This window comes from Solea solea, chromosome 9 (genome assembly GCF_958295425.1).
Source record: "Solea solea chromosome 9, fSolSol10.1, whole genome shotgun sequence".
Classification (NCBI taxonomy): Eukaryota; Metazoa; Chordata; class Actinopteri; order Pleuronectiformes; family Soleidae; genus Solea; species Solea solea.
The window spans coordinates 25,976,246-26,000,697 of record NC_081142.1 but is presented as its reverse complement, the minus strand read 5'-3'; the positions used below and the strand labels follow the sequence as shown (position 1 = coordinate 26,000,697).

Below are 24,452 nucleotides of genomic sequence, written 5' to 3'. Positions count from 1 at the left end.
ACAGCAGCTGCTGGTCTGCTGCTGCTGCCTCGCTTAATAAGGTTGTGTCACTTAGTTAAATCTGAAGTCAATAAATAAAACATCTGGACTCACTGATGGAGGCAACAGTGGATCAACAACTCCTGTGAACTGTGATGTTAAAATCACTGATTTACTCTGTAGGGTTTGGTGTGGGAGAGTGAGTCGTTTACAAAGTGACAGAAACTTCAGTTGCTCGTTGTGGAAAAGCTTTTTTTAATGTCAAGATAAAGTGGTGAACATTTTCTTAAGATACTGTAGATTAGAGAGAGGTCTCAAACCTGCGGCACGTGGGCCACATGTGGTCGACCAATCTATTTCATGTGGCCCGCCTCTTAAAATGAACTTAAAATGTCTGTTTTCAATATTTTTTAGATTAATTTTGCATTTAAATTAGTTTTTTTAACTACATATCTTTCCATATCAAAACAAACACTTTTATTTAGAAATACTGTGAAATATTATTTTATCTCATATCTCATAACATCTCACATGTTAAGTTGAACCCAAGGTCATTTGAGTTTGTGACCCTTGTTGTAGACACAAGCAGGTTTAGACTAAATCACAGGTTTAAAGTGTTTTCAGTGCTGATTATGCACTTTAAAAAAAAAAAAAAAACATGGACTGTCCCTTTAAACTTAAGCAACGTGTACATTTAAAGTCATCACAGTGAAGTGTGGTTCTTCTCTGCTGATGTGGACAGAGGATCAAATCTGGTGACCGGGAACACGGTCAATCCACACACACACACACACACACACACATATGTCCAGACAAAGGCTCTTATGCATGAGCACACACACATTTACTGATGGCTTTTTAATGGGGCAGCAGTTCACATTCATCGATCAGAGTTCGTGAACTCGCGTGATGATGGAGCGGCAGACGTGAAGCTGCAGGAGACGTGGACAATAAAAGTACGACGACGACGCGAGACAGACAAAAGTACGACAACGAGGCGAGACGGGCAAAAGTACGGCGACAACGCGAGACGGACAAAAGTACGACGACGACGCAAGACGGGCGAGAGTACGACGACGACGACGCGAGACAGACAAAAGTACGACGACGACGCATGAGGAAACCGCAAGTGAAAGTGAGTCCTACAAATAAAATTCAGCTTTGTCCTCATAAAGTCTTGGACCGGCCCTGTGTTTTCATAATTTTTTCATGATTTTAATTTAACTTTAATTTTAATTGAGGCTGAAAATGATTCTGTTACAAATAAACATGATATTTCATGAACTTGTTTTTTTTTTGGACATTAAATTTGAAAGTTCATATTTTTCTTGTGTGAATTTCTCTGTGAGATGAATAAAGTATCTATCTATCTATCTATCTATCTATCTTCTTCTGTGTTTTGTTGTATTTGCTGTTTTATTTTGAAATGTTTATTTCCTGTGTGTCTTCTGATGACATCATTACCTTCACCTGTGTCAGATCGTCAGTGTCTCACATCAGTCGTTTTACTCCAGGATTAAACTTTGGATATTTAGTTATTTTTGGATTTTATTTGGATTTTGTTTCAAAATTGTCTTTGAGTTTTTAATCCCAGTTTTAATCCCAGTGTTAACCCCTTCATCCGCCTCATGTAAGTACCATAAAGTTTTTATTTAGTTGTGTAGGCCAAAAACACATTTGTTTAAAAACTGGAACTGTGCTGAAAATCAGTGTCAGAGTGAAGATGAAATGATGAATGAACAGATGAAGTGGTGAAGGTTTAGTTCAAACTTAAATGTTGATGTTTCACTCACGGTCAGTCTTTGACAGCAACGTCCAACTCTGTGTCCTCATGTCTGAAAAATGCTTGTTTTCTTTAACAAAAATGTTGCAATTATTTTAGTACTATTGCAAATTTTAGAAATGTAAAAAATCTCCGCCAGGGATTAACAAAATATTCTGATTTCTCACAAACTCATTAAAACTTTATTGTAAAATAACAACTTTTCTCTCTATTTTACAACTTTATTCTCATGTTATTAAACCTTATTCTCGTAAATTACAATTTTTTTTGTTGAAAGCTTAAATATTTCTCGTCTTCAGTCAATTACATTTAAATTAAATCCAAATGTAATAGTTTCACAGCAAATCAAAGCAAATATTACCTTCTATATTATTATAAGACACAAAGAGAAGAAAAAGAAAAGAAACGCTCCACTTTTCTTTCTCTTTTAACACAAAGAAAGTTTCTCTCTTTTTTCCAGCTCACAGATTCTGTTTCTCAGCGTTGACTTCCTGTTTCCAAAGTGGAGAAAATAAATAAATGTGTGAGTCAGGATTAAAATAATCTGAACACACACACACACTTATTGAATGAAAGTTTAGTCGTCGTTGGCCTCATCCATTAACACTGAGACACAGAAACAACAGTGACACCATTTTAACAAAGGGCCATGGACACGCCCCCCCCCCCCACACACACACACACACACACCCTCACCCCCACCTGTGGTACCACCCCGCCATAATAAAAGACCAATTAAAGAAGAGGATTAAGGCGCTCCACGTCCACACACACATTAGCATTAATCAAAGTGTGTGTGCGTCTGTGTGTGTGTGTGTGTGTGTGTGTGTCCACAGTGAATAGCGATGTGCTAAAGGCTCAGTATGAAGTCGTATAATTGCTGCTGGTGTTTCTGATCGATACCACACCCACTGCTGAGCTCGGCCAATGGGAGCAGGTTCTCAGTGTGTGTGCAAATGTGTGTGGGCGCATGCGTGCGTGTGTGTGTGTGTGTTCTTGCCTCTTCAGGACCTGTTCCGGCAAAAACACTGACCCAGCTAACAAAGTTCTGGTTCCTTGCAGTGTTGTAATATAACAGTACAAATACTTTACCTGAACTTACCTGAACTTTTTGGTTCCCTCAACGTTCGGCTTCTGCAAAACCCTGAGGGAACGTTCTCTAAACGTTAGATCATGGTTCTCCTCAGGTTAGTTAGAACCAAATCAAAAACTAACATCCTTTGAATGTTTTGTGTTAGTTGGGGACCTTGTCAGGACCAGTCGTCCTCATGGAGACCAAAACCTGGTCCTCATGAGGCAGAACCTCATTCCTGAGGAACTGGTTAGTTAAGGACTAAGATTTGAATTGTGGTTATGGTTAAGGTAAGTGATGAGGGTTTGTTTAGGATGAACAAATGAATGGAAGTGAATGCAGAGTCCTGAGAAGAAGAGGTTTTGAACGACTTTGTCACTCAACAGGAAAATATGGGGTTAGAATTTCAAAGATTTAAAACTGTGGAGTCCATGATTGTCGCTCTGTGTCTGTTTTTGTACCAGATATTAACCTCAAACTGTGTGGAATCAAACAAGAACATGTAGAGAGCCAACGTTTTCACACATACTCTATGTAAATAGTGATCAGCAGCAGAGACGGCTCAGATCTTTGTGGAGGAACAGACTCAAATGACCTGGGGGCCAATGAACATCTAGTCTGGTCAGGAGTGGGTCGGTCAAGTGAAGGAAAGTACATTTTTGGGGGAAAAACAAAGTTTAGTAATTGTGGGGCAAACTATTTCACATAACTTCAAAATAAAGGTTTGACAATATATAATTATATACAATAGAAAATCATAGTTATGCTGAAAAATTAATCTACAAAGAGAAAAACTGATGGTGGGCCACATAAAATCAATGGGGGTGCCACATTTGACCCACAGGCCTGGAGTTTGACACCTCTGATTTAGAGTCAAAACACTGACTTTCACTCTCACATGAAGTTCCACTCAGACCTGAACTTAAAGCTTAACTCGAGCGTCAGAGCTCAGAAACAGGATCACAACTTTACTCAGAACATCTCGTTGAGCCCAGAGCTAATCATCACTCTTCCTCCTCCTCCTCCTCCTCCTCCTTCTCCAGTGTCTCCTTCAAGGTTCTTCAAACAGAGAGCAGGTCAGGATTTAAAGTGTCTGATCTTTAAATATGATTTTATCTCCCTGCAGAGGAGACATTTACTCTGACAGGTCCACGTCTCTCCCTGAAGAGGAAACTTACCCTCCTCCTCCTCCTCTCTTATTATCTCATGTCATCTCTCCTCCACATCCCCTCACCGCTCGTCCACTCCCTCTTTTCTGTTCACCTCATTTCTCCTGTCTGTGCTCCCCTCTGTACTTTCCTGCAGATAGTTACTGTGATTTACACGCTCTCCCACTCCCTCCTTCTCCTGTGTGTGTGTGTGTGTGTGTGTGTGTGTGTACTATCTTAGGAAATATGTCAGCTGCTTTATCTCGCTGTAGACGACCGTCTCTGACTGAAAAGCTTAAGTTTATGTCACTAAATAAACCACTCACTCTCCCACACCAAAGTCCATAGAGAGAGTGATTTTAACATCGTCCTGATGACTACAACACATTTCCTCTCACATGTTTCATAAGCTGCCACACACATCAGCATGGAGACGAGCGGAGGCGGGAATCAAACCCACGACCTTTGAGTTGAAAGACAACTCGCTGTACCACTGAACTACCGACACCCCAAGTTATCGGTTTATAAACCTGGAGTTAAGACGTCTACTTTAATCTGCCTTTATGTTTAACACAATTTCAAATATCTGCCTCATTAGGAACAGGTTTTGGTCTCCATGAAGACTACTGGTCCTGACAAGACCTTTAAAGAGGCAACAAAAAGAATTAGTGTGTGTGAAGCCTGTGTCTTATCAGTCAATTCCCTCCTGTGTTTTGTTCCGACTGATGCAAATGTAATTTCATGGTGTGTGTGCGCGTGTGTGTGTGTGTGTGTGTGTGTTGGGCTGCAGTTCCTCTCATGTCCACTAGATCCCGCTCTGGTGATCATTTGCGTTGACGTAAATGGAGTAAACTTCCAACTTCTCTCTGCACTCGCGTTTATTTATATTAATGTTCATGTGTAACGTCGATGGACTTTCAAAATAAAACACAATTTTAACAGTTGAAAAAATGGGTTTTATGTTCAGATGTTTGATTTTGCTGAAAAGCAGTGGCGTATACAGATATTTATATATTTCAGGGCCTGAGTGGGCACCCCACCCCCCACATCGTTGTTTGTTAGTTTGTGAACATTTTTAAAGTTTGAATGAAGCTTCTACATGGAATTATGTCATTTTATTCCTAATTCACAGATTTTCCTAGAAGATTATTTTGTCTGAAGTGTTTTTCAATTAATTTCAATTAGAAATTGTCTCTGAAGAAACGCATTTTTGAGTGTTTCTCTGAGTTCTGACTACAAATAGAACACACCATGTCGTCAGTTTCACATATATATAAATATATAAAAATAGCACATGTATAAATGTATGAGCTTGTGTCTGTCAGGCTGCTCTGTGGATTTTACTGTGAGAAAACTCACAAACATGACAGTATAAACAACCAGAGTGACATTTATTCAACAAAAACAAACACAAAATATAATTTAAGAGCACAATATATTACAGCAACATAAATCAACATGTAGAACATGAAGAACAGATGACGGACGTAAAAATATCAGCAGCTTAATCCAACGTCGGTTAATGGGCAGAAAAAAACTAGAGTAACGGCCCTTTAAATGATTGAAAATCGGTTTGGTTGAACGTGTACATGATGACATACAGATTATGTACAGACGTGGAAAAGAAAAAGACGTCAGAGGAGAAGAATCTTGGAAAACTCAAACTGTGGTACTTTGTGTACTCGGGCTGAACGACTCTGAATAAATATGATGAACGATATCTGTGAGAAACACGTTTGTTCTCTTCAGTCTGTAGAAGATCGAAACAATAATTCATCTAAAATTATAATCTAAAGAATTCTGATCATCCACTTGTGTCACTGGGATTTTTTTACTTGAAAATATAATTTTCATAACCTCAGAGCGGACAGTGGCGCCCCCCTGAGGGAGAAAGAACAAAGATTCCCGCGACACATGCTATCACTTTTAATGAAACATCCTGAACCACAGTCACTTGTTCATTCCCTCAGAAAGCTCCTCTAAAGCCGGACTTTACTCTGTGATATTTAACAAGTGTGTCCCAGGAGTGCGTGTTTCACTTACAGGAAAATTCATATCTGAGCACATTTCTATTCTTTTCACGAGGCTCCTGAGGTTTTAAGGTCTCACTACTTCCTGCCCGCAGTTGTCTGTGGATTAAAGTCTTTCACAGCTCCTGTTTATGCCGCGTGGCTCGTTTAACGATATATATGATGATGTTTCTTTCATTACTTATCCAAACAACATGAAAAGTTTAAAGCAGGATTTTAACCCTGATTTAACAGCTTCAGAGTCGTATACGACAACTGTTTCCACTGCCCCCTACTGCCTGTTAGTGGAATACCAGCCTCCATCAGGGATCAGGGATCAGGGATCAGGGCCGCTGACCCAGAGTCCTCAGACTCAGGGGGTCAAACACAAATTGCTTCAGTGATAGCGTTATTTTAGAAGTTCACTGTGTCAGAGATGGCGAAAAAGCAGCAGAAGAAACTGTGGTGGGAGGAAGTGAGGAAGTGAGGAGGAGGAGGAAACGACACACGAGGAAACAACCAGGCTCCCAAAGTTCCACTTTAAAAGTGTTTTAAATGAATCCTTTGTACTGAAATAGTAACAGTTCTAACTCAAACAAAGGCCTGGTAACTTCTGCAGTTACACAAACGCGACGGTCACCATTTGAGTTTAATCTGAGATTACTGACAGGTCAAACTTCTGAATATTCCAGAAGTTTGGTCACACAGTGAAGACATTTCAGAGTTTACATGGTTCACTGCACCAGGGTTTGTGTGTTTTCACAGAGACAGGTGAGGCTTCCTGTACGTCTGATTGGTGATGGAGAGGCGGGTCAGCCGGGCGCCGTAATAATCCACGATGTAGTTCGATCCGTCTGCTGGACCCACGATCTGCAGGAGGACACACAGAACTGTAACATCGCGGCAAATGAGGCCAAACGTGGGATTAAAATCAGACTTCATGACTGAGAGAGATCACAGTGACATGACACGAATCGTGAGATTCTCCAAATCCTTGATTTCTTCTTTCTTTTAGCACTAGACTGGTCTGGTTCCGGACAGCCTGATTAGGATCATGATGCTCATAAGAGGGTTAAATCTGACTCAGATTATTTACATTTCATGTTGTGAGGTTTTTGCTGTGTTGGCACAAAACATGAACTGCTGTCCAAGTTTTTTTAAAAGAAAAATCTGCTCTGTCAAAGACAACGGCTCATTTGCACCATCCATCCATCGCTGTTCCCCTCCACTCTCTCCTGTAATGGATGTCGAAAACACTAGTGCTTTGACCTTTCACCTTCCATTTCCCTCTTTTCTCTCGCCGTCCATTAGGAAGTTCTGGAAGCATCGTTCATTATGTTGAGACTCGGAAAAAAAACCGCAGCACAGCGTGGACGATGGATCGGCCAACGCCTGTTTATTCAACTGCCTTCACAACAACAACAATGACAACAACAGACCCCGCGAGTTAGCGACTAAAATATGAGGCGGAGCTGCAGAGAAGCGTGGAAGTCTTCATCACAGGTGTCACCCTCAAAGAAACACACAAGTGTGTTCTTCAATCATTTCTAACACAGGGTTCACACACACACACACACACACACACACACACACACACACACACACACACACACCTTGGTTGACATCAAATTCTTTACAGGAGCAATTCCCTCCGATTCAAGGACTGAATGTGCTGACACAGCTTAAGACGGGAGGACAACTCTGTTAGAGCGTCTTCGTCCGTGATTGTCCTTGGGATCTTGGAATTTTCATTTCCCAGACATCACATCGTCATTTTCTCTCTCTTTCCTAACTTTACTCGCTCATTGTTCTGCAGAGAGACAGTGGACAGTGTCCACCACACCGCTGGTGAGTAGGACTCCATGTTTTCAAGGATTCGAGGACCCATGGGAACCCTCAACTACTTTGGGTTCATTTTGTCTTTTATCAGTTTAGAGAGATTATATTTTTGTAAAATTTGCAGCATTAGATCTGTGAAAATCCATGTAACAATTATGTTACATGAAAGAAACCAGAAAATATTCACTGAATATTTACATATTGTACCTGTATTAATTATAATGATGTATCTCAACAGAGTGAGTGTCACGTGAGAGAATCTGACCGACAACCTGAGAGATTAGTGGACTCGAGTCAGGACTCACCTGCATGGCGATGAGTATGAAGTCGATCAAAGTCCCAATTCCACAGAATCCAACTGTGCAAAACTTCAACAGTCCTGGAAACAGAGGAGAAAATGCCATGGTGAGTTTGTATGAATGAATGAATGAATGAATGAATGAATGAATGAATGAATGACCTTTTGGTTTCATAGATAGAGACTGAGAAAATTCCCGTGGCTAACACTCTAAACTGCAGTGCATGAGAGCAAGTGAAAGAAATGCAGGGTTCACAGTGAGTTGAGTTTAGAGGAGCAGCTTTACCCCTAAAATACCATGATCTGGCGTCGGAGCTGATACACATCCATTCTCATCAACGTGGATACGCAGAACTTTGATTTTCTGAAGCGGGTGCAGCGACAGAGCCGCATGAATTCAGCACGAGCGGGAGAGGAAGTAGGAAAATAAAAGCCATCACAGAAAGAATCCAGTGTGCTCGTGTTTCTTCAGGCTGCTCCGTTTGTTAGGTTTACAGCATATACAGTGGATTTCAAAAACTAACCTCATTTGTTTTTGTGCAGTAAAGAAAAATCATTTACAAAGTGCTTTTCTCATCACGACAACCACGAAAAGTGCTTTTACATTAAGGTTTATCCATTCACCATGTCACACACACTCGTTCATATCACTCATCTGTCACACACTGCTGTCACAGCTGCAGCAGGAAAATATGGGCTTTAACGTCTTAACCCAGGGACACATCAGCATAAAAACTCCCTGTAATATCTTTATTAGTAGTATTTGGTCGTATTCTGGAGGCAGCAGGTTTGACATAACTACTTTACTGACTGCTTTTATTGAGAAGATAAAGTAAAAGAATTAGAATCACTTATTTTTGCACACACACACCAATTAGTGAGGGTGAATTTGACATCTTTCCTCTTGGCCGTGGGCTGCCTGATTAAAGCTGTTTCTCAGGCAGACTCTACACTTAAAAAAAACTGCCTGTAAAAGCAAATCATCTGAAAACTAGGGCCGCAATTATTCATTCAACAATTCTTAATCCATTACTCAATGAACAGGCAACTATTTTGATAATTGATTTGATTGTTTTGAGTGTTTCCAGCTTCTTAAATGTGAATATCTTCTGGTTTCTTTTCTTCACTTCACAAAATAAAATCAATTAAAACTGATTCTTTTTGGGAAGACGTTTGAAAACATAATGATTTTGCGGTTTAGGAAACACTGATTAGGATTTTATGGAGCAAACAAGAACTCAATGAATCAGATTATGAAAATATGATAATGTCAACATGTTTTCTGTAAAGCTATTCATCCATCCATTAACTACCGCTTTGTCCTGTGCTGTTCCAATCTCAGCTGACGTGGGGCGATAGGCTCACGTCAGCTGGGTTCACTCGCAGGGCCAGAGACCAACAACCATTCACTCTCACATTCACACCTATGGTCAATTTAGAGTGACCATTTGACCTAATCCCCATATTGCATGTTTTTGGACTGTGGGAGGAAGCCAGAGAAAACCCACTAAAAATATAATCAAAATATTCAGAATAAGAAACAAACAAACTGATTTGTGTGAGAATGTCAGACTTCAGTGGTCAAGAACGGTTGCACTTTTAGAATAAGATAAATGATCAGGATTCGGATAATGTATCGCCTGCAGGGGGCGCCACCAAGGCTTTCAACAAAGAGATCTTATCGTCTGATTCTTAATGTTCTTATTCGTTCTGTGCAGCTTTGAAACAAAGACGCTGGTCACGTGATTTTTTTATTTCATTATTTTATTTAATAAATCTGACTTGGCTCAGGCCAGGACGACCTGTGCCAAACCAGGCCAGGTGTTTGTCAGTGCAGCTGTCCTCCAGTAACACACACACACACACACACGTGTGCATGTTTGTGTGTGTGTGTGTGTGCAGGCTTTGAGCCTTTGTGCTGGTGCAGGTGTCTCATTAAACAGAGGATGAGAGCACAGACTCAGGCTGCAGATAATAACTCGGCCTTATTGTGGAAATTCTAACTGTTATTCTTTGGGTTATTAGGTTCCATTGTGTGTAGATCAGTGACGAACAAAGACTAATTAAATTGGGTTTGAATTCAGGCTGGAAAACCATGGAAAAACAGGGGAATTTAAAGGGCAATGCTGCTCTTTTTACCAGGGTTTCAGAGAATTCAGTTCCAGGAACAAGTTGTTGGTTTAGTGTGTGTGAAATGTGATCTGAGACCCAGCAATTTGAGACATTAACTGGTGGAAAAATAACAGAGCAGGGCTGCAAATAACAGTGTCCTAAGAAGAATAGCTGTGCAAACAAATGTGTGTGTGTGTGTTTACCCAGTGCAGGATAGCCCAGGTAGAAGCGATCAGCTCCAAGCCAGCCGAGGAACAGAGACAGAGCCACAGCGACTTTGTAGGAATAACCACTCCTAAAAAAAATACACAACAATCACAAATCAACAAGTTAGAGACACACATCTTCTATTTTCACTCCATGCTAATGTGACCTTTGATCTCTGTTTAAAATTCTACATCTGTCAAATATGTCACCGACACTTTGAGTAACTGTTTCAAAGTAAAATAACTCCTTTCTTTAAAACAAGGCTTTTATAGTGAAATATTTGCAAGTCGTAATATTCAAGACCAGGATGGGATGAGGAATGACCTCCAGTCTGCAAGCACCCTGCAGGAAGCTGAAGCCGTATGTATGTGTGAGTGTGAGTGTGTTGTGTATGTATGTGTGTGTGTACTCACACGTTCCTACAGGAGATGGTTTTGTTGAAGCCCACCTCTTTACCACTGAACTTGATCTCTGTCCCGTTAACCAGTCGACAGCTGATGTTTGGAGCTGGAAGGCACTCCACTGAACACACACACACACACACACACGTTTAGACATCCATACAGTTGAACATTAACATCGATAACAAGTAGAAAACAATAAATGTTTGACCAAGTATTTCTGTTTACGATTATCGACAGGACACTGAATGCAACACACAGGAAATTGAAGCCTCTTTTTCCACTTTTCCTCCTCAACAACTCCAGAAAATAATCCGCCCTGTAACTAATTACTACTGATTACGCACAAAAGTTAATGAAGAAGAACTGATTGTTGTTAATGGCGAGTTTGAAATGTGATTATACTCATATTAGTGCCGGTAATAACTCGAGGTGTGTGATCTGTGTGTGTTTTTATGTGTCACGATAAATGCTGTCGTTTGTCGTAACCACAAACAAAGGCCTAACAACCGTCTATGTGACCGTCAGAGTGTGATTCAGGTTCAGGTCAAGCTTAGACAAAAATGACAGGGCACATGCCAGATTAGGTTTGGTCAGTATTCTATAGGTCTCGGTCTGAGTCAGATAAAGAAAATGCAGTCCCAGGTGCACCAGAGACCAGACTGTCTCATTTAACTCTGATATGAGATAAACTGAGACACAGCTTTTGTTCTACTTCTTGGTGATTCTCTCCTTTTAGCTTCACCTGGATTAATTGATTTCTTTCTGTGTTTCTATGAACTGCAGTCTGTCGTTTCTGCACCGAAGAGAAGAAGAACAAAATCACAGGTGTTCACATCCTGCTCACCCCAGGCCGTCGCGTCCCTGCAGTTTTCTGGCTCCTGAGTGGCTTCGTCAATCTTAGGCTCATTACACAGATACATGAGCCGAGTCAAGGAGTCCACGCTGTCAGCTGATGAACTGAACACTAACACAGAATAAACTCACGGAGCTGATAACTGATCCTTTTGACCCTTGTATTTAGCCAGTTTCCTTTTTTTCCCTCCAAAAAATAACTGTTTAATGATAAATGTGATATTGGATGTTTGCCGATGTATTGGGAACACTGATAACTGAAACCAAAATATTATTTTATCCCTGTGGCCAAATCTCTCTTCTGTAGTGAAATTTAACACTTTTCATATTGTGTCATAGCAGATGGGGATATAACTTTTATTATGCCAAAAATAAATATTATAAAATGTCTAATCAGGACTATTGACAACTGGATAAGAACTTTATCTTTGATAGGTTGAACTCATATTTCAGATAATACTTGTGTACTTTCACTGGAATACGAGAAGTACTGTAGAAGGGTTTATATTTAGGTACAAATGCATACAATTTAGATGAAGAATATGGGGTTATATATGTTTATTTTAAGGAAAACACGGTTCTTATGGTTTTAAGGACGTAAAAAATAACTGTAGAACACACAATAACTGTAATATATCAGACAGTAAATACGATACTGAATAAACAAACAAATATGACTAAATTAGCTGCTTTTATTGTGAATATTTACACCGTTTAACTGCTGAGCCTCGCTAAGCTAACGGTAGCTAACCAGCACCGCCGGGTGACTGTTCGCCCTCTCGCCGGCTGTTGGGTTGACACACGCGTGTTGAAAGGATACTGTCCGAGCCGGAGGTCTTCGCAGCTGAGCGCGTCTTCAGTCAAAACCTCCGCTAACTGCGAAAACACGCCATAAAACAACAGAATCCACATCCCAGAACGTAAACACCGCGTCCGGGAGGCCGCCATGATGATGACTGTCACGTGACGTGATGATGCCTTTAGGACGCCTGTCAGGGTGGTAATCTAGAGCTCTGGAGGACACAATCGCACGATTTCACAACTATTATCAACTTAACGCTGTGTTATATTAAAAAAATAGCACGATTTTGTTTCATATTTGTAATTCTACGAAAAAAAAGTTATATTTTTGGGGGAATCGAGTTAATGAATTTGCCTCTTAATTGCTTTACTATTGTAATGTAGTTTGATTCTTGTTGTAATTTTAATGCATTTTAATGATTTAAACTGCTGGTTCTACTCATTGAAAATAAAGCTACCAAGTTACTATTTGTTGAAAGCATCACCTGTGTTTAAGTTGTTCTGTTGACATTTCCATTGAGATTTCAGGCCAAAAAATATACTAGAAGTACTCCAGAAGTTTGATATTGGTGATTATTTTGAAGTAAAAACACATACTTTATATGTGATTATTTGTAAGGAAAACATGCTTCTGATGGGTTAAATAACGTAAAAATAAATCTAACAGTCCACAAAATTGATGTAATATATCAGATAGTAAATACGGTACTGAATAAACAGTACTTTAATTGCTTTAATTGTAAAACTGTACACCGTTTAGCTGCTGAGCCTCGCTAAGTTAAGGTTAGCAAGCCATCACCACCGTTTTTTTTTATATATAAGTAATTCATAACCTAATGACCTGGAAATAACAACTTTTGTGAAAAAAGTGTTAAAAACAAACAAATTAGCTTTGCGTGATATTTTCCCTACATCCAGTGGCAGTTTGGTTTTATTCCGACAGCACGTGAAGGCAGCATTAAAGCGACACTGGTGCTGAAGCGGATCCAGCTGATGTGAGTTTTTAAAACCACTTTATAACTGACTCTTTTCCCGCTCTGTTCTGTGTTTAAATCAGCGCTCAGTGTCTCCGGCTGGTCCTCCTCAGTCTCTACATTCAGCTGAAAATTAAAAAATTAAACCAGACCAGGTTTTTCCTGGACTTTAAAAAGCTCAGGGAGGAGGCTAAGTTAGCATGCTAAGCGGCTAGCTCCCTCTCTGCTGGACGCCTCTGTTCGTTCGTGTGTGTGTGTGTGTGTGTGTGTGTGTGTCTCAGAGTGTGAAATTGTCGTTTGTTTAAAACGTGATTTCTGTGAATTCAGTGGAAGTAAAAACACGCAGAAAAGAGTCAGCTGTGTTCATGGAGGCTCTGAATGATTTAAAAAAAGGGTTTTTAAATGTGTCGCAGCAGGTTTTTTCTCTTGTTCTGTGTTTAGATGTTGTTGATGCACCTGTTGCGAAGCTGAACCTGCCCGCGGATTTAAAGTGTTAAAAAAAACTAACTTCTCTTTAAAACAATAATACAGATTAACACTTAACACACAGCCTGCTGGATTATTCATTGATTAATGTATTTATTTATTAGTTAAATCAAATAATTTCGTTTCATTTCCCCCTCCCCTCACATCTCCTCCCTTTTGAAGCTGCCGAGTTTCACTTCCTGTTTTCCTCAGGTGAGTTCCCACTCTTCGCACGCGCTCACCTTCAGGCTGTGTGTGTGTGTGGTGGCTGTTGGGAGTGTTGTGTGTGTTTTTCCCACCGTGTGTGAGCTGATAAAGCGACTTTTTCTCTCCCTGTTGTTGAGAACAGATTCTCACCTGAGCCTCACACGCACACACACACACAGAGGCACCTGAACGCAGCACAGACTGAGCTACTTCACAGGTCAGCGACTTCAAACCGGAAAAACAGAGTTGTTTTAGATATAAAGTGATAGATAGTTGTGGTGTTTTTTAAGTTGGTGTGCGTGAGGTATTTTATAATTCAGTGTGCGTTTGTTACGATGACATTTAGCGAGGGTTTGGAGCGAGAGAAGAAGCTCTTCTGTTCCTTTGTACACATCTCTGTTCTTGCTGCTGTTCTCTGCTCATCATCACCTCTTTGTTTTTCCTCCTCTGTTTCTCACTGCTCATTTTTATTTTCGACTCCATGTAACACACAGACTGTACATAACATAAATACACCACCACCCAAACTACTCCTTCAGTTGTTACTGTTTGTATTTTTCACACATCTGATCTTGAGGATCATGGCACCTAAAATCAAACACCTCCACCTCCTACAGGAGCAAGACCCCAGAATCAAACACAATCTTACTGTGTTTTATTTTGTAGACCCTGTGGAGTTGTATTGTCTCTTTGGTGCTTTTTTGTTCATTGTGTATCTCCTTAAAGTTCTTAAATATCTCATTGTGCTTACTGTGTATCTATTATTTAGTGGTTTAAAATATTTTTAGGTTGTCGTCTTTTTATGATGGTGTAATATTGTGATCATTGTGTGTTTGTTAATGGTCGCTGTGTATCTCTTTGTTGTTGTTGTGTCTCTTTTTGGTGGTTTCATGTCTCTAAACTGTGATTTAATTTATTGAAACTGTTTTGTCTTTTCTGGTCTTCTCTGCTCCCGCTTTGTCTTTTCTGGTCCTCTCTGATCTTCTTTGGTTCTCTCTCATGTCTTCTCTGGTCCTCTCTGTTCTGTTTTGGTTCTCTCTCATGTCTTCTCTGGTCCTCTCTCTTGTCTTCTCTGTTCCTCTCTGGTTTCCTTGGGTCTTCTGTGGTCTCCTCTGGTCTTCTATGTTCCTCTCTGGTTTCCTTGGGTCTTCTGTGGTCTTCTCTGGTCCTCTCTGGTCTCACGTGTTCCTCTCTGGTTACCTCGGGTCCTCTGTGGTCTTCTCTGTCCCTCTCTCTTTTCTTCACGGGTCCTCTGTGGTCTTTTGCTCCTCTCTGTTTCTGTCCTGTCTACAGACGGAGAGTAGAGGACAACAATGTTTGAAAATGTCCCGACAGGTAAGCTCTTTCAGTCCTTCATAATTTGACAAAGCTTCCTGCTGAAGAGAATGTATCATGTCAGACTGTGTCAGTGGATTTCATGTGACAACACCTGTGTGTTTGTCTTCAGTGTCCTCGGCGGAGCGTCAGCAGGTTCTGGCAGCTCTGGACCGTCTGCACTCCAAACTGGTCCAGAGCGAGGAGTGGACCCACAGCGACTCCCTGGGGAGCCTGAGGGAGACCCTGCAGAGTCCACTGTTCAGCCACATCCTGACGCTGCAGCATTCCATCAAACAGCTCCGCAACCAGGTGAGGAGGAGGAGCACCTTAAATCTGCTGCTTTCACGGAGCAGATCAGAACAGAAGCAGCAGAGTTTATAGTGCATGGTCTGACACAGGTCATAAAACTATTCATAAAACCCTCTCCCTTCACTGTGAATCAAACCTACGGCAGCACTTCTCTTAAAAACTCAGAAACACCCTCGTCTGTGAGCAGCACTTCTTACAAATCCTCATCATCCTGCCCGGGATGAAGAAAACGCCAATCTACATGAGCATTAAAGTGTCAGGAGCACATTAAGGCAGGACGCTGGATGTCAACCACACTTCACACAGTGTTCCCACGGCGATGAAAAAGAAATTAGAAAAACAGGTTTTCTTGGCCTGGAAGTAGGGTTGCAAAATTCCAGGACATTTTCAAAATGGGAAACTTCCCATGGGAAATAATGGGAATGAACTGGAAATTTTCAAAAGTGAAGGATGGGAATTTAAAACAATCAGATTTGATGCAAGTACAGTACAATCCATATATCTGTGCGTTGCATTAGTGGTTTTTACTCATTTTATCCAAATTTTCCAGTGAATTCTCATGAATTCCTATTCCCATGGACAGGAAATTTACCAGAAATGTACTCCTTTGTAAACCTACATTGGAATGGTTTAGAATGAAAGTTTTTCAGTAGGGACGGTCTTATTGAAATATATCGGATATTGGGGGTGAGGTGGGGAAATCAATACAGTGAAATATCGTGATATTTTGAGTGGCTATATATATATGTGTGTATATATACGTGTATATATATATATATATATATATGTGTGTGTGTATATATATATATATATGTATATATATATGTATATGGCGTTTTTGAGACACTCAGTAAAATCAATTGCTGTATCAGTCCACCAGGTGGAGAGCTGTCGTATGAGTATTTCGCAGATATACTCAGTATATAGCGGTATTGTTATAATATCGTATCATGACTTAAATATCGTGATGATATCGTAATCATTGTGACCCCTACTGGATGTAAGTCACTTACTTGTGGCGCCAAATTTTGCTATAACACTGCTATATAAGTCTTTTTAAATATTATTCCACATATTTATAACATTTATTTCACAAATGTATTCAATATAAAAAATGTGCTAATTATCAATGCAACAGCCTTTAAAAGCAGGAAAAATCATGACGATATGCAAAATCTAAGACCAGATCTTTGCCCAGACCAAATTTTTCCTTACAAAAACCCCCATTTAATTATTTTAAATTGTCAAGCCATTTTGTTACGTATGACCACTTAATGGTGCATTATAAAAAAATGAATTGTGTTAATTACAGCAGCAATTCTTGTTTATGTGCGGAAAGGTTGACACTTGCTGGACGTCGTCCAGCTTAAGGACAAAACACCTCCACATTAACTTAATGCCAGATTTGTAGAGCTGCAAAGTCGGAGGGCTTGTGTGAGAGACTCGCATCGATCCGCTGATTTCTTTATCCGTTTACAAAGACTGGGGGGGCTGTCCCGCTGAGTCAGCACTAAAACTAAAGCGTTTGATGAAGGAGGATTTATAAAGGAGTCTGTGTCTGACACGGTGTGAACGTTACCCAAAGTATTATTCCGTCACTTTGTTATCTTTTTCTTCTGCTTTTTCGTCTTTGTCTGTCGATGGTTTTATCAGCTTTGTTTAACATCGGGGACTCTGTCCAGGTGTTGACAGACTCTCGGGTGTCTCGTCTTGACGCCGGACGTCTCGATGCTGACTCGCCCTCTGCATTGCCCATCTGTATTCAGCTCCAGCCCGTACTGACGCGCAGCCTTTACAATAAACAATCCACAGGCCAAATTAACATAATGGCAATAACCGACACTGGGCTTCATATTCTAAGTGCTGCGAAGGTCAGAGCTGAGTCTATGAATGTGTCGGTATGAAGCCGGTGGGGGGGGGTCTTTTCTCTCACTCTCTCTTTCTTTCTTTCTTTATTTTCCTTCCTCCCCTCCTTCCTTGCGTCCGGCGTCCCTCCCCCGGCTCTGTGTAGATCTATCAAGCTTTAATATCTAGTGTCTTGCTTTGAGTAACGGCCTTGTCGAGGCGGTATTGATGAAATGGCTCAGGATCCTGCTCCGTCAGCCCGGCCTAAATAAGCCCGCAGACTGATAAGTTTCCACAATGTGAGTGTAAAGGTCATTAATACATTACCTGTTCAGAGAGAGGGAGAGAGCCTGCAGAGGAATCTATTGATTTTTTTTTTACCCCCCCCCCCCCAGCCTATCCACTTCATTTCTCTCTCTTTTTATTTACAACTAATACAGTACAATATGAGCCTGTTTTTGTGGTCAAATGTAGCAGATATTGAAATAATGATAATAATGACAGATTTAAATAATTCAGTTAAAGTAGCTCGTTTAGCAGTGTGTGTGTGTGTGTCGCATTTCTACAGATATTATCCAAACACCACCAAACTCTGCACTGCACACACTGGCGCCCTTAGTTTGAAGCCTGTCAATCAAACTGTTATGGGATTAATCACCAGACGTATGGAATATCCATTGGTGCTATGCCGTGTGTGTATACATCTGTCACATTTCTACCGATATCTCTTGCATTTCTTATCCAAACAATGTCAGAGTTGGCACTGCACACACTGGTGCCCTTAGTAAGTCACCTGCCAAGTTTGAAGCCTGTCAAGCATACTGTTGGACATTTATGCGGTTGACAATCCTTGCCTTTATAGATGGATGTCCCTGCAGCAGCTCCCTCCCCCCACAAGCTAAAATTGCTGATTTTCTAAATGGACGTTAATGCACGGAGTGAGTGGTTTACATACTTTATATTCCACTTGGAAAGTTGGCAGTCTGCACTGACCATGTGTCAGTACCTCGACCACATTTCAAAAACCCTTAACTATCCCTTTTTAATTTATGTAAAGAAAAGCAGATTTGTGCAGTGTAGCGACTAAAATCATGAAGGAAAGTCATTTCATTCATTTTTTTGTTTAATTTTTTGGTTAAAGTGACAGAGGGAGCAATGGAGGACTGTAAGTAGTAGGTTTTAATGAGATGTTTATTATTTTATACAAACTTAAACTCTTAAATGTCTCCCCCTGTAGTTGAGCAGTATGCCTCCCGACGCCGGCAGCGACTTCAGCTTCTCCAAAAAGGGTCAGCTGATCATGAGCTCTGTTAACCTCGGCAGCAACCCGGCCCCGCCCACCCTCTCCACCTCCTCCTCCATCCTGACCAACGCCTCGTCTCTGCAGCCTTCGCCCTCATCCGACCTCCTCCAGAAGTGGATCCACACCGCCGCCAAAGTGGGTGGAGCCATCACACACACACACACACACATTGAGTTTGGTCATAATTTGATGCTGATGCTGTGTGTGTTTGTGTGTGTGTGTGTGAGAACAGGGCCGTGACACGGACCTGGTCAGTCTGACTCGGCCTCTGTCTGGAGGTCTGGGTTTCAGCGTGATCGGTCTGAATCCTGCAGGGAGCAGCAGTCAAGGAGTCTTCGTCAAACACGTCCAGCCCGGAGGCATCGCACACAGGTTCACACACACACACACACACACACACACACACGCTCACACTGTAAATCTTTGTCTCCTCGGCACAGTGACTTCACAGCATTAGCTAATGAGACTTGTTTTAGTCCTTCTGTCTGTCCATCACTTATTTTGTCCCAGTAATAAAAACATCATCTCAGGCGACATCAAAAAACACTTGATTGTCAAATTAAAAGTCACATTTTTGTGTTAATAATCGAGTTTTCCTGCCCCCACCTCAGAGTAGCTGGTGCTTGACTCTCATTGATAGTGTGAAGTGTAACAATATACATTGCGTTAATTATAGTTGTGTTTTTTGTTGTTTTTTTAACCTGAGAGGGCAGTAAATTCACAAAAGTGGCCTCGTATTAATTTGCATTTGCAAGTGAAACACTGACACTGAACTTTGTTTTTAAAACCTAGATGTGCAGTCATCAACTCTAAAATCAAACCAAATAACCTTAGCTCAACACTAATGAAATATCTAAATACAGTATATCACAAAAGTGAGTATACCCCTCACATTTGTATACATTTTTAATTATATCCTTTCATGGGACAGCACTGAAGAAATGACACTTTGCTACAATGTTAAGTAGTCAGTGTACAGCTTGTATAACAGTGAAAATTAGCTGTCCATTCAAAATAACGCAACACACAGCCAATAATGTCTAAACTGCTGGTAACAAAAGTGAGTACACCCCTAAGTGAAAGTGTCCAAATTGGGCCCAAAGTGTCAATATTTTGTGTGGCCACCATTATTTTCCAGCACTGCTTTAACTCTCTTGGAGGCATGGAGTTCAACACAGCTGCACAGGATGCCACTGGAATCCTCTTCCACTCATGACGAAATCACGGAGCTAGTGGATGTTAGAGACATTGCACTCCTCCACCTTTCGTTTGAGGATGCCCCACAGATGCTCTATAGGGTTTAGGTCTGGAGACATGCTCGGCCAGTCCATCACCTTTACCCTCAGCTTCTTTAGCAAGGCAGGGGTCGTCTTGGAGGTGTGCTTGGGGTCATTATCATGGAATACTGCCCTGTGGCCCAGTTTCCAAAGAGAGGGGATCATGCTCTGCTTGAGTATTTCACAGTACATGTTAGCATTCATAGTTCCCTCGATGAACTGTAGCTCCCCAGTGCCAGCAGCACTCATGCAGCTCCAGACCATGACACTCCCACCACCATGCTTGACTGTAGGCAAGAAACACTTGTCTTTGTACTCCTCACCTGGTTGCCTCCACACACACGTGACACCATCTGAACCAAATAAGTTGATCTTGGTCTCATGAGACCATAGGACATGGTTCCAGTAACCCATGTCCTTAGTCTGCCTGTCTTCTGCAAACTGTTTGCGGGCTTTCTTGTGCATCAACTTTAGAAGCGGCTTCTTTCTGGGACGACAGCCATACAGATCAATATGATGCAGTGTGCGGCGTATGGTCTGAGCACTGACAGACTGACCCCCCACCCTTTCAACCTCTGCAGCAATCCTGACAGCACTTCCATACACAACCTCTGGATATAATGCTCAGTGCGTACACTCAACTTCTTTGGTCGACCATGGCGAGGCCTGTTCTGAGTGGAACCTCTCCTCTTAAACCGTTGCATGGTCTTGGCCACCGTGCTGCAGCTCAGTTTCAGGGTGTTGGCAATTTTTCTTATTTGACCATCTTTATGTAGAGCAACAATTGTTTTTTTAAGATGCTCAGAGAGTTCTTTGCCATGAGATGCCATGTTGAACTTCCAGTGACCAGTATGAGGAGTATGAGGAGTATGAGAGCGATAATACCAAATTTAACACACCCTGTTCCCCATTTACACCTGAGACCTTGTAACACTAACGAGTCACATGACACCGGGGAGGGAAAATGGCTAATTGGGCCCAACTTGGACATTTTCACTTAGGGGTGTACTCACTTTTGTTGCCAGCAGTTTAGACATTAATGGCTGTTTGTGGAGTTTTTTTGAATGGACGGCAAATGTTCACTGTTATACAAGCCTGTGGCCAAGTGGAAAGGGAACTTGGCTTGTAACCGGAAGGTTGCCGGTTCAAGTCCCCACCAGGTCGAAAGGGCTGGGGTACCCCTGAGCAAGGTACCCAACCCCCATTGCTCCCTGGGCGCTACTCAGTGTGGCAGCCCACTGCTCCTAATTCTAGGATGGGTCAAAATGCAGAGAATAATTTCCCTAAGGGGATTAATAAAGTATTTAAAAAAAAAAAAAAGCTGTACACAGACTACTTAACATTGTAGCAAAGTGTCATTTCTTCAGTGTTGTCCCATGAAAAGATATAATTAAAAATTTATAAAAATGTGAGGGGTGTACTCACTTTTGTGATATACTGTATATCTAGATTTATTTAATATGTTAAATTGTAGTTTTTGATTGTTTGAAACAACATATGAAATGTACCAGTGTAAGACATCAAACTGAATATAACAACACTGACTATTCAGCCTCCTACATACAGTATATGTGGTAATAAACAGCTTCCTTCTGTTTGTGTGGAACGGAGACTCGATGTGACTGACGCTGTGACTGTGTGCAGGGACGGGCGTCTTCAGGAACGGGACCAGATCCTGGTCATCAACGGCAGTCCTCTTGAGCCTGGGATCAGCCAGCAGCAGGCCCTCACCCTGCTGCAGCAGCCTGGAGAGACCGTGGAGCTGGTGGTGGCCAGGGACCGGCCACCCAACACGCCATCGTCCGTCACGCCTCTCAACACGGTAAGAAGTCTGATATAAAGTCCATTAAACTAGACTTCCTTTCTTAAGAGTCTTGTGGGTCTGTGACATATGCGGTAAAGCAGGGACCTGAAACCAGAAGTCACACAGTGCTAATGCACTCGTACAGACTTTATAAGTTGCTTTTTTTGTTTCAGAGGTTTTTGAAATTTGAAATCTTATGTTAACATTAGGAACTATTTCCGTTTCCTGTTTTTTGGCTCATCGGCGTAATGCGCTTACTAATTTTCTGATGAACTGAACAGATATGGACTGTTGTTATGTTCCGTAACTGCCAGTAAAGTTTGAGATGCACACAGATGATGACGTGTGTTCTCTGACCTGCAGTGGTTTGAAACATGTGCACACAAATCTTAAGTAATCGTTTGGGAAAATTCAGCAAATTTGTCTGGGGACCTAAAGACGATCTCCCATGACCCATGTATGGGTCGCAACCCAGTGTTTTGGAAGCTGAAACCCCTCAACATAAAGCTCCTTATGTTGTTTTCTCAGAGTCGAGGTTTAAAACACTTCATCTTCAGATATGTTTATTGAGATAAAGGCTCATGCTTTTGTGTCTGATCAGTGACGCGTGTGTTTGTTGTCATGGAGACAGTTTTCTTACTCAGCTGTGCCAGCAGCGCATCCTTTTATCTGGAAGAAAACACGCTGTATAACTCCAGATGGGCGCTGTACGACTGGCACTAAAGTTTTAGTGTGTGTTGTTTGGTAGAAACCGCAAAATAAATGTGGACCATGAAATAAAGTGGTTTCCACTTGTTTTAGCTGCCAGGTTAGGACGAAAACACCAAGTAAACAAAGGACAGGGACCTGGATGGTGATTGTATGAGGTGCTGTCAGGGACGCTCGTTGAAAACATGACTGCCAGCATGGACGCAAGCAAAACTCGCCTCACCTAATAAAATCTGCACTCAAGTTAATGTTACCTTAAGACTCTGTTTTCAGCTTTATCTCGCTACTTTGACAGCCTGAAGTTGTGTCTCTTGATTTATGGATTATTCTTCTGCACCAAAGTCCATAGAGAAAATCAGTGATTTTAAATCAAGGCGCACAGGAGTTGTTGTGCTGCCTGTATTACTGTTAGTTAGTTCAAATGTGTTATTGAGTGACTTCAGTGTTTGAAATCAGTTGAGCTTAAAACAATGATTTTCTCAGTTGAGTTTGGTGCTGGAGAGGAAGCAGCTTAAAATAATTCTATTTCCAGGTAAAAAGAAAAAGGCTGTATAATGGTGAGATAAAGTGGTAAACATATTATTTAGATATCATTTACTTAAAAGGCCTTGGAGTTTATGAGGAGAGGCTCACAGCCACAGACTTTTCTAACTTTTTAAAAATGTTTGAAGTCGAGTAAGGACTTGTTTTTGAGTTGTAGCTCAGTGTGGAAATATTTAAATGCCTGATCCTAGATCTCTCTAATATCAGTTTACCAACCACACACACACACACACACACACACACACACACCTTAATCATCACCCAGCAGCTTAGCTGTCACTCAAAACAAGCATTGCAGAGAGGGCGTCAATCATAACTGGAGGTCACATTGAGGCCACTCTTCTGTATCAGAGTGAGACCTCCTGTTTATGACGAGCTGTAAGTCTGCTGACATTGACTCGGGTGATTTTTATGACCTTAAGGCCTATAGGAAATCAAGTTAGTGCTCTACTTGCAGCATCGCTCCTGACAATATGTATTTAAGTCAGAGAGGAGGCGCGATCGATGAATGTCGACAGGACGGCGGAGTCGCTGAAGAGCGGCAGCGTGGGAGGAGGGAGGGAGCGGCGAGCACGGGGAAGGCGGGGACAGAGACGATGAGTCAATGACATCATCGCAAGTCTGGCTGCACAGACTCAAACTGTCATGACTTAACTTCATCTAAAAGATGGAAGTTGAGGCATAAAAAGTACACCAGTGTTTTCACTGGCTAAGCATTGTGGGTATTGGAGTATTTCCAATACCCACTAATGTGATGTAACAATATTAGATAACCTCCAGGATGCGCACAGGCTCCCTCCACAGCCATGAGTGATGTAATTGGCACGTCAGCTCTCAGATACACAGCTCCCCCTCTGGCACGGTGGATGCTCTGCATCTCAGCAGCTACAACGAGAGTAGTTCTTCTTCTTCTGCGGTTGAATGTATGTAACCGCATGTGCCCGGACCAGGAGGAGCTACAGTGGTGAGAGGAGTGGTGAGGTTTACCGATGACATCATCAGCAAACGGAAGTGCCTTTTGTCGCTTTGCAGAGTCCAGGAAAACAATTAAAACCCCATTTTCTCAGCAGTGGCTGAACTGTTTGTTCTGAAACGTTAGGGTTTTATAAACGAGGTAATGACGCAGATACACACACAAAAGCAGCGTTAATTGGAGCTTCCGGTCTATGTCGCCTTTAATAATTAAAGCAAGTTTT

The 24,452-nt window shown here is 41.5% G+C and overlaps 2 protein-coding genes across 4 annotated transcripts in view; one reads left to right on the top strand and one right to left on the bottom strand.

The window, feature by feature from the left end:
• Positions 1-5,354: 5,354 nt before the first annotated feature.
• Positions 5,355-12,675, bottom strand: tm2d1 (TM2 domain containing 1). Its single transcript, XM_058639444.1, has 6 exons — positions 12,524-12,675; positions 11,696-11,769; positions 10,861-10,969; positions 10,444-10,535; positions 8,136-8,209; positions 5,355-6,861 (listed from the first exon to the last, which is right to left on the bottom strand). The coding sequence occupies exons 1-6, from the start codon at positions 12,649-12,651 to the stop codon at positions 6,751-6,753; spliced, it is 588 nt and encodes a 195-aa protein (XP_058495427.1). The 5' UTR covers positions 12,652-12,675; the 3' UTR covers positions 5,355-6,750.
• Positions 12,676-13,453: 778 nt separating this feature from the next.
• The window catches only part of patj (PATJ crumbs cell polarity complex component), a 98,977-nt gene continuing 87,978 nt past the window's right edge, over positions 13,454-24,452 (top strand). Inside the window, exons 1-7 of one of the 3 annotated variants that reach the window (XM_058637815.1) lie at positions 13,466-13,499; positions 14,127-14,156; positions 15,444-15,485; positions 15,598-15,776; positions 18,859-19,059; positions 19,157-19,296; positions 21,846-22,023. In XM_058637815.1, coding sequence (XP_058493798.1) covers positions 15,464-15,485; positions 15,598-15,776; positions 18,859-19,059; positions 19,157-19,296; positions 21,846-22,023 — 720 coding nt within the window. In that variant the 5' untranslated portion in view covers positions 13,466-13,499; positions 14,127-14,156; positions 15,444-15,463. Of the gene's footprint in view, positions 13,500-14,126; positions 14,157-14,200; positions 14,368-15,443; positions 15,486-15,597; positions 15,777-18,858; positions 19,060-19,156; positions 19,297-21,845; positions 22,024-24,452 lie in introns of those variants that run through there. The other 2 variants (XM_058637814.1, XM_058637816.1) reach the window with 2 other exon arrangements.

Excerpts from the sequence above, each read along its gene's own strand:
- tm2d1 (XM_058639444.1), bottom strand. The coding sequence starts at position 12,651 with ATGGCGGCCTCCCGGACGCGGTGTTTACGTTCTGGGATGTGGATTCTG. Across the intron at positions 11,770-12,523 it reads GAAGACCTCCGGCTCGGACA|GTATCTGTGTAATGAGCCTA; the intron begins GTATCCTTTCAA and ends GACTCGGCTCAT. Across the intron at positions 8,210-10,443 it reads CCTGGGCTATCCTGCACTGG|GACTGTTGAAGTTTTGCACA; the intron begins GTAAACACACAC and ends CTCTGTTTCCAG.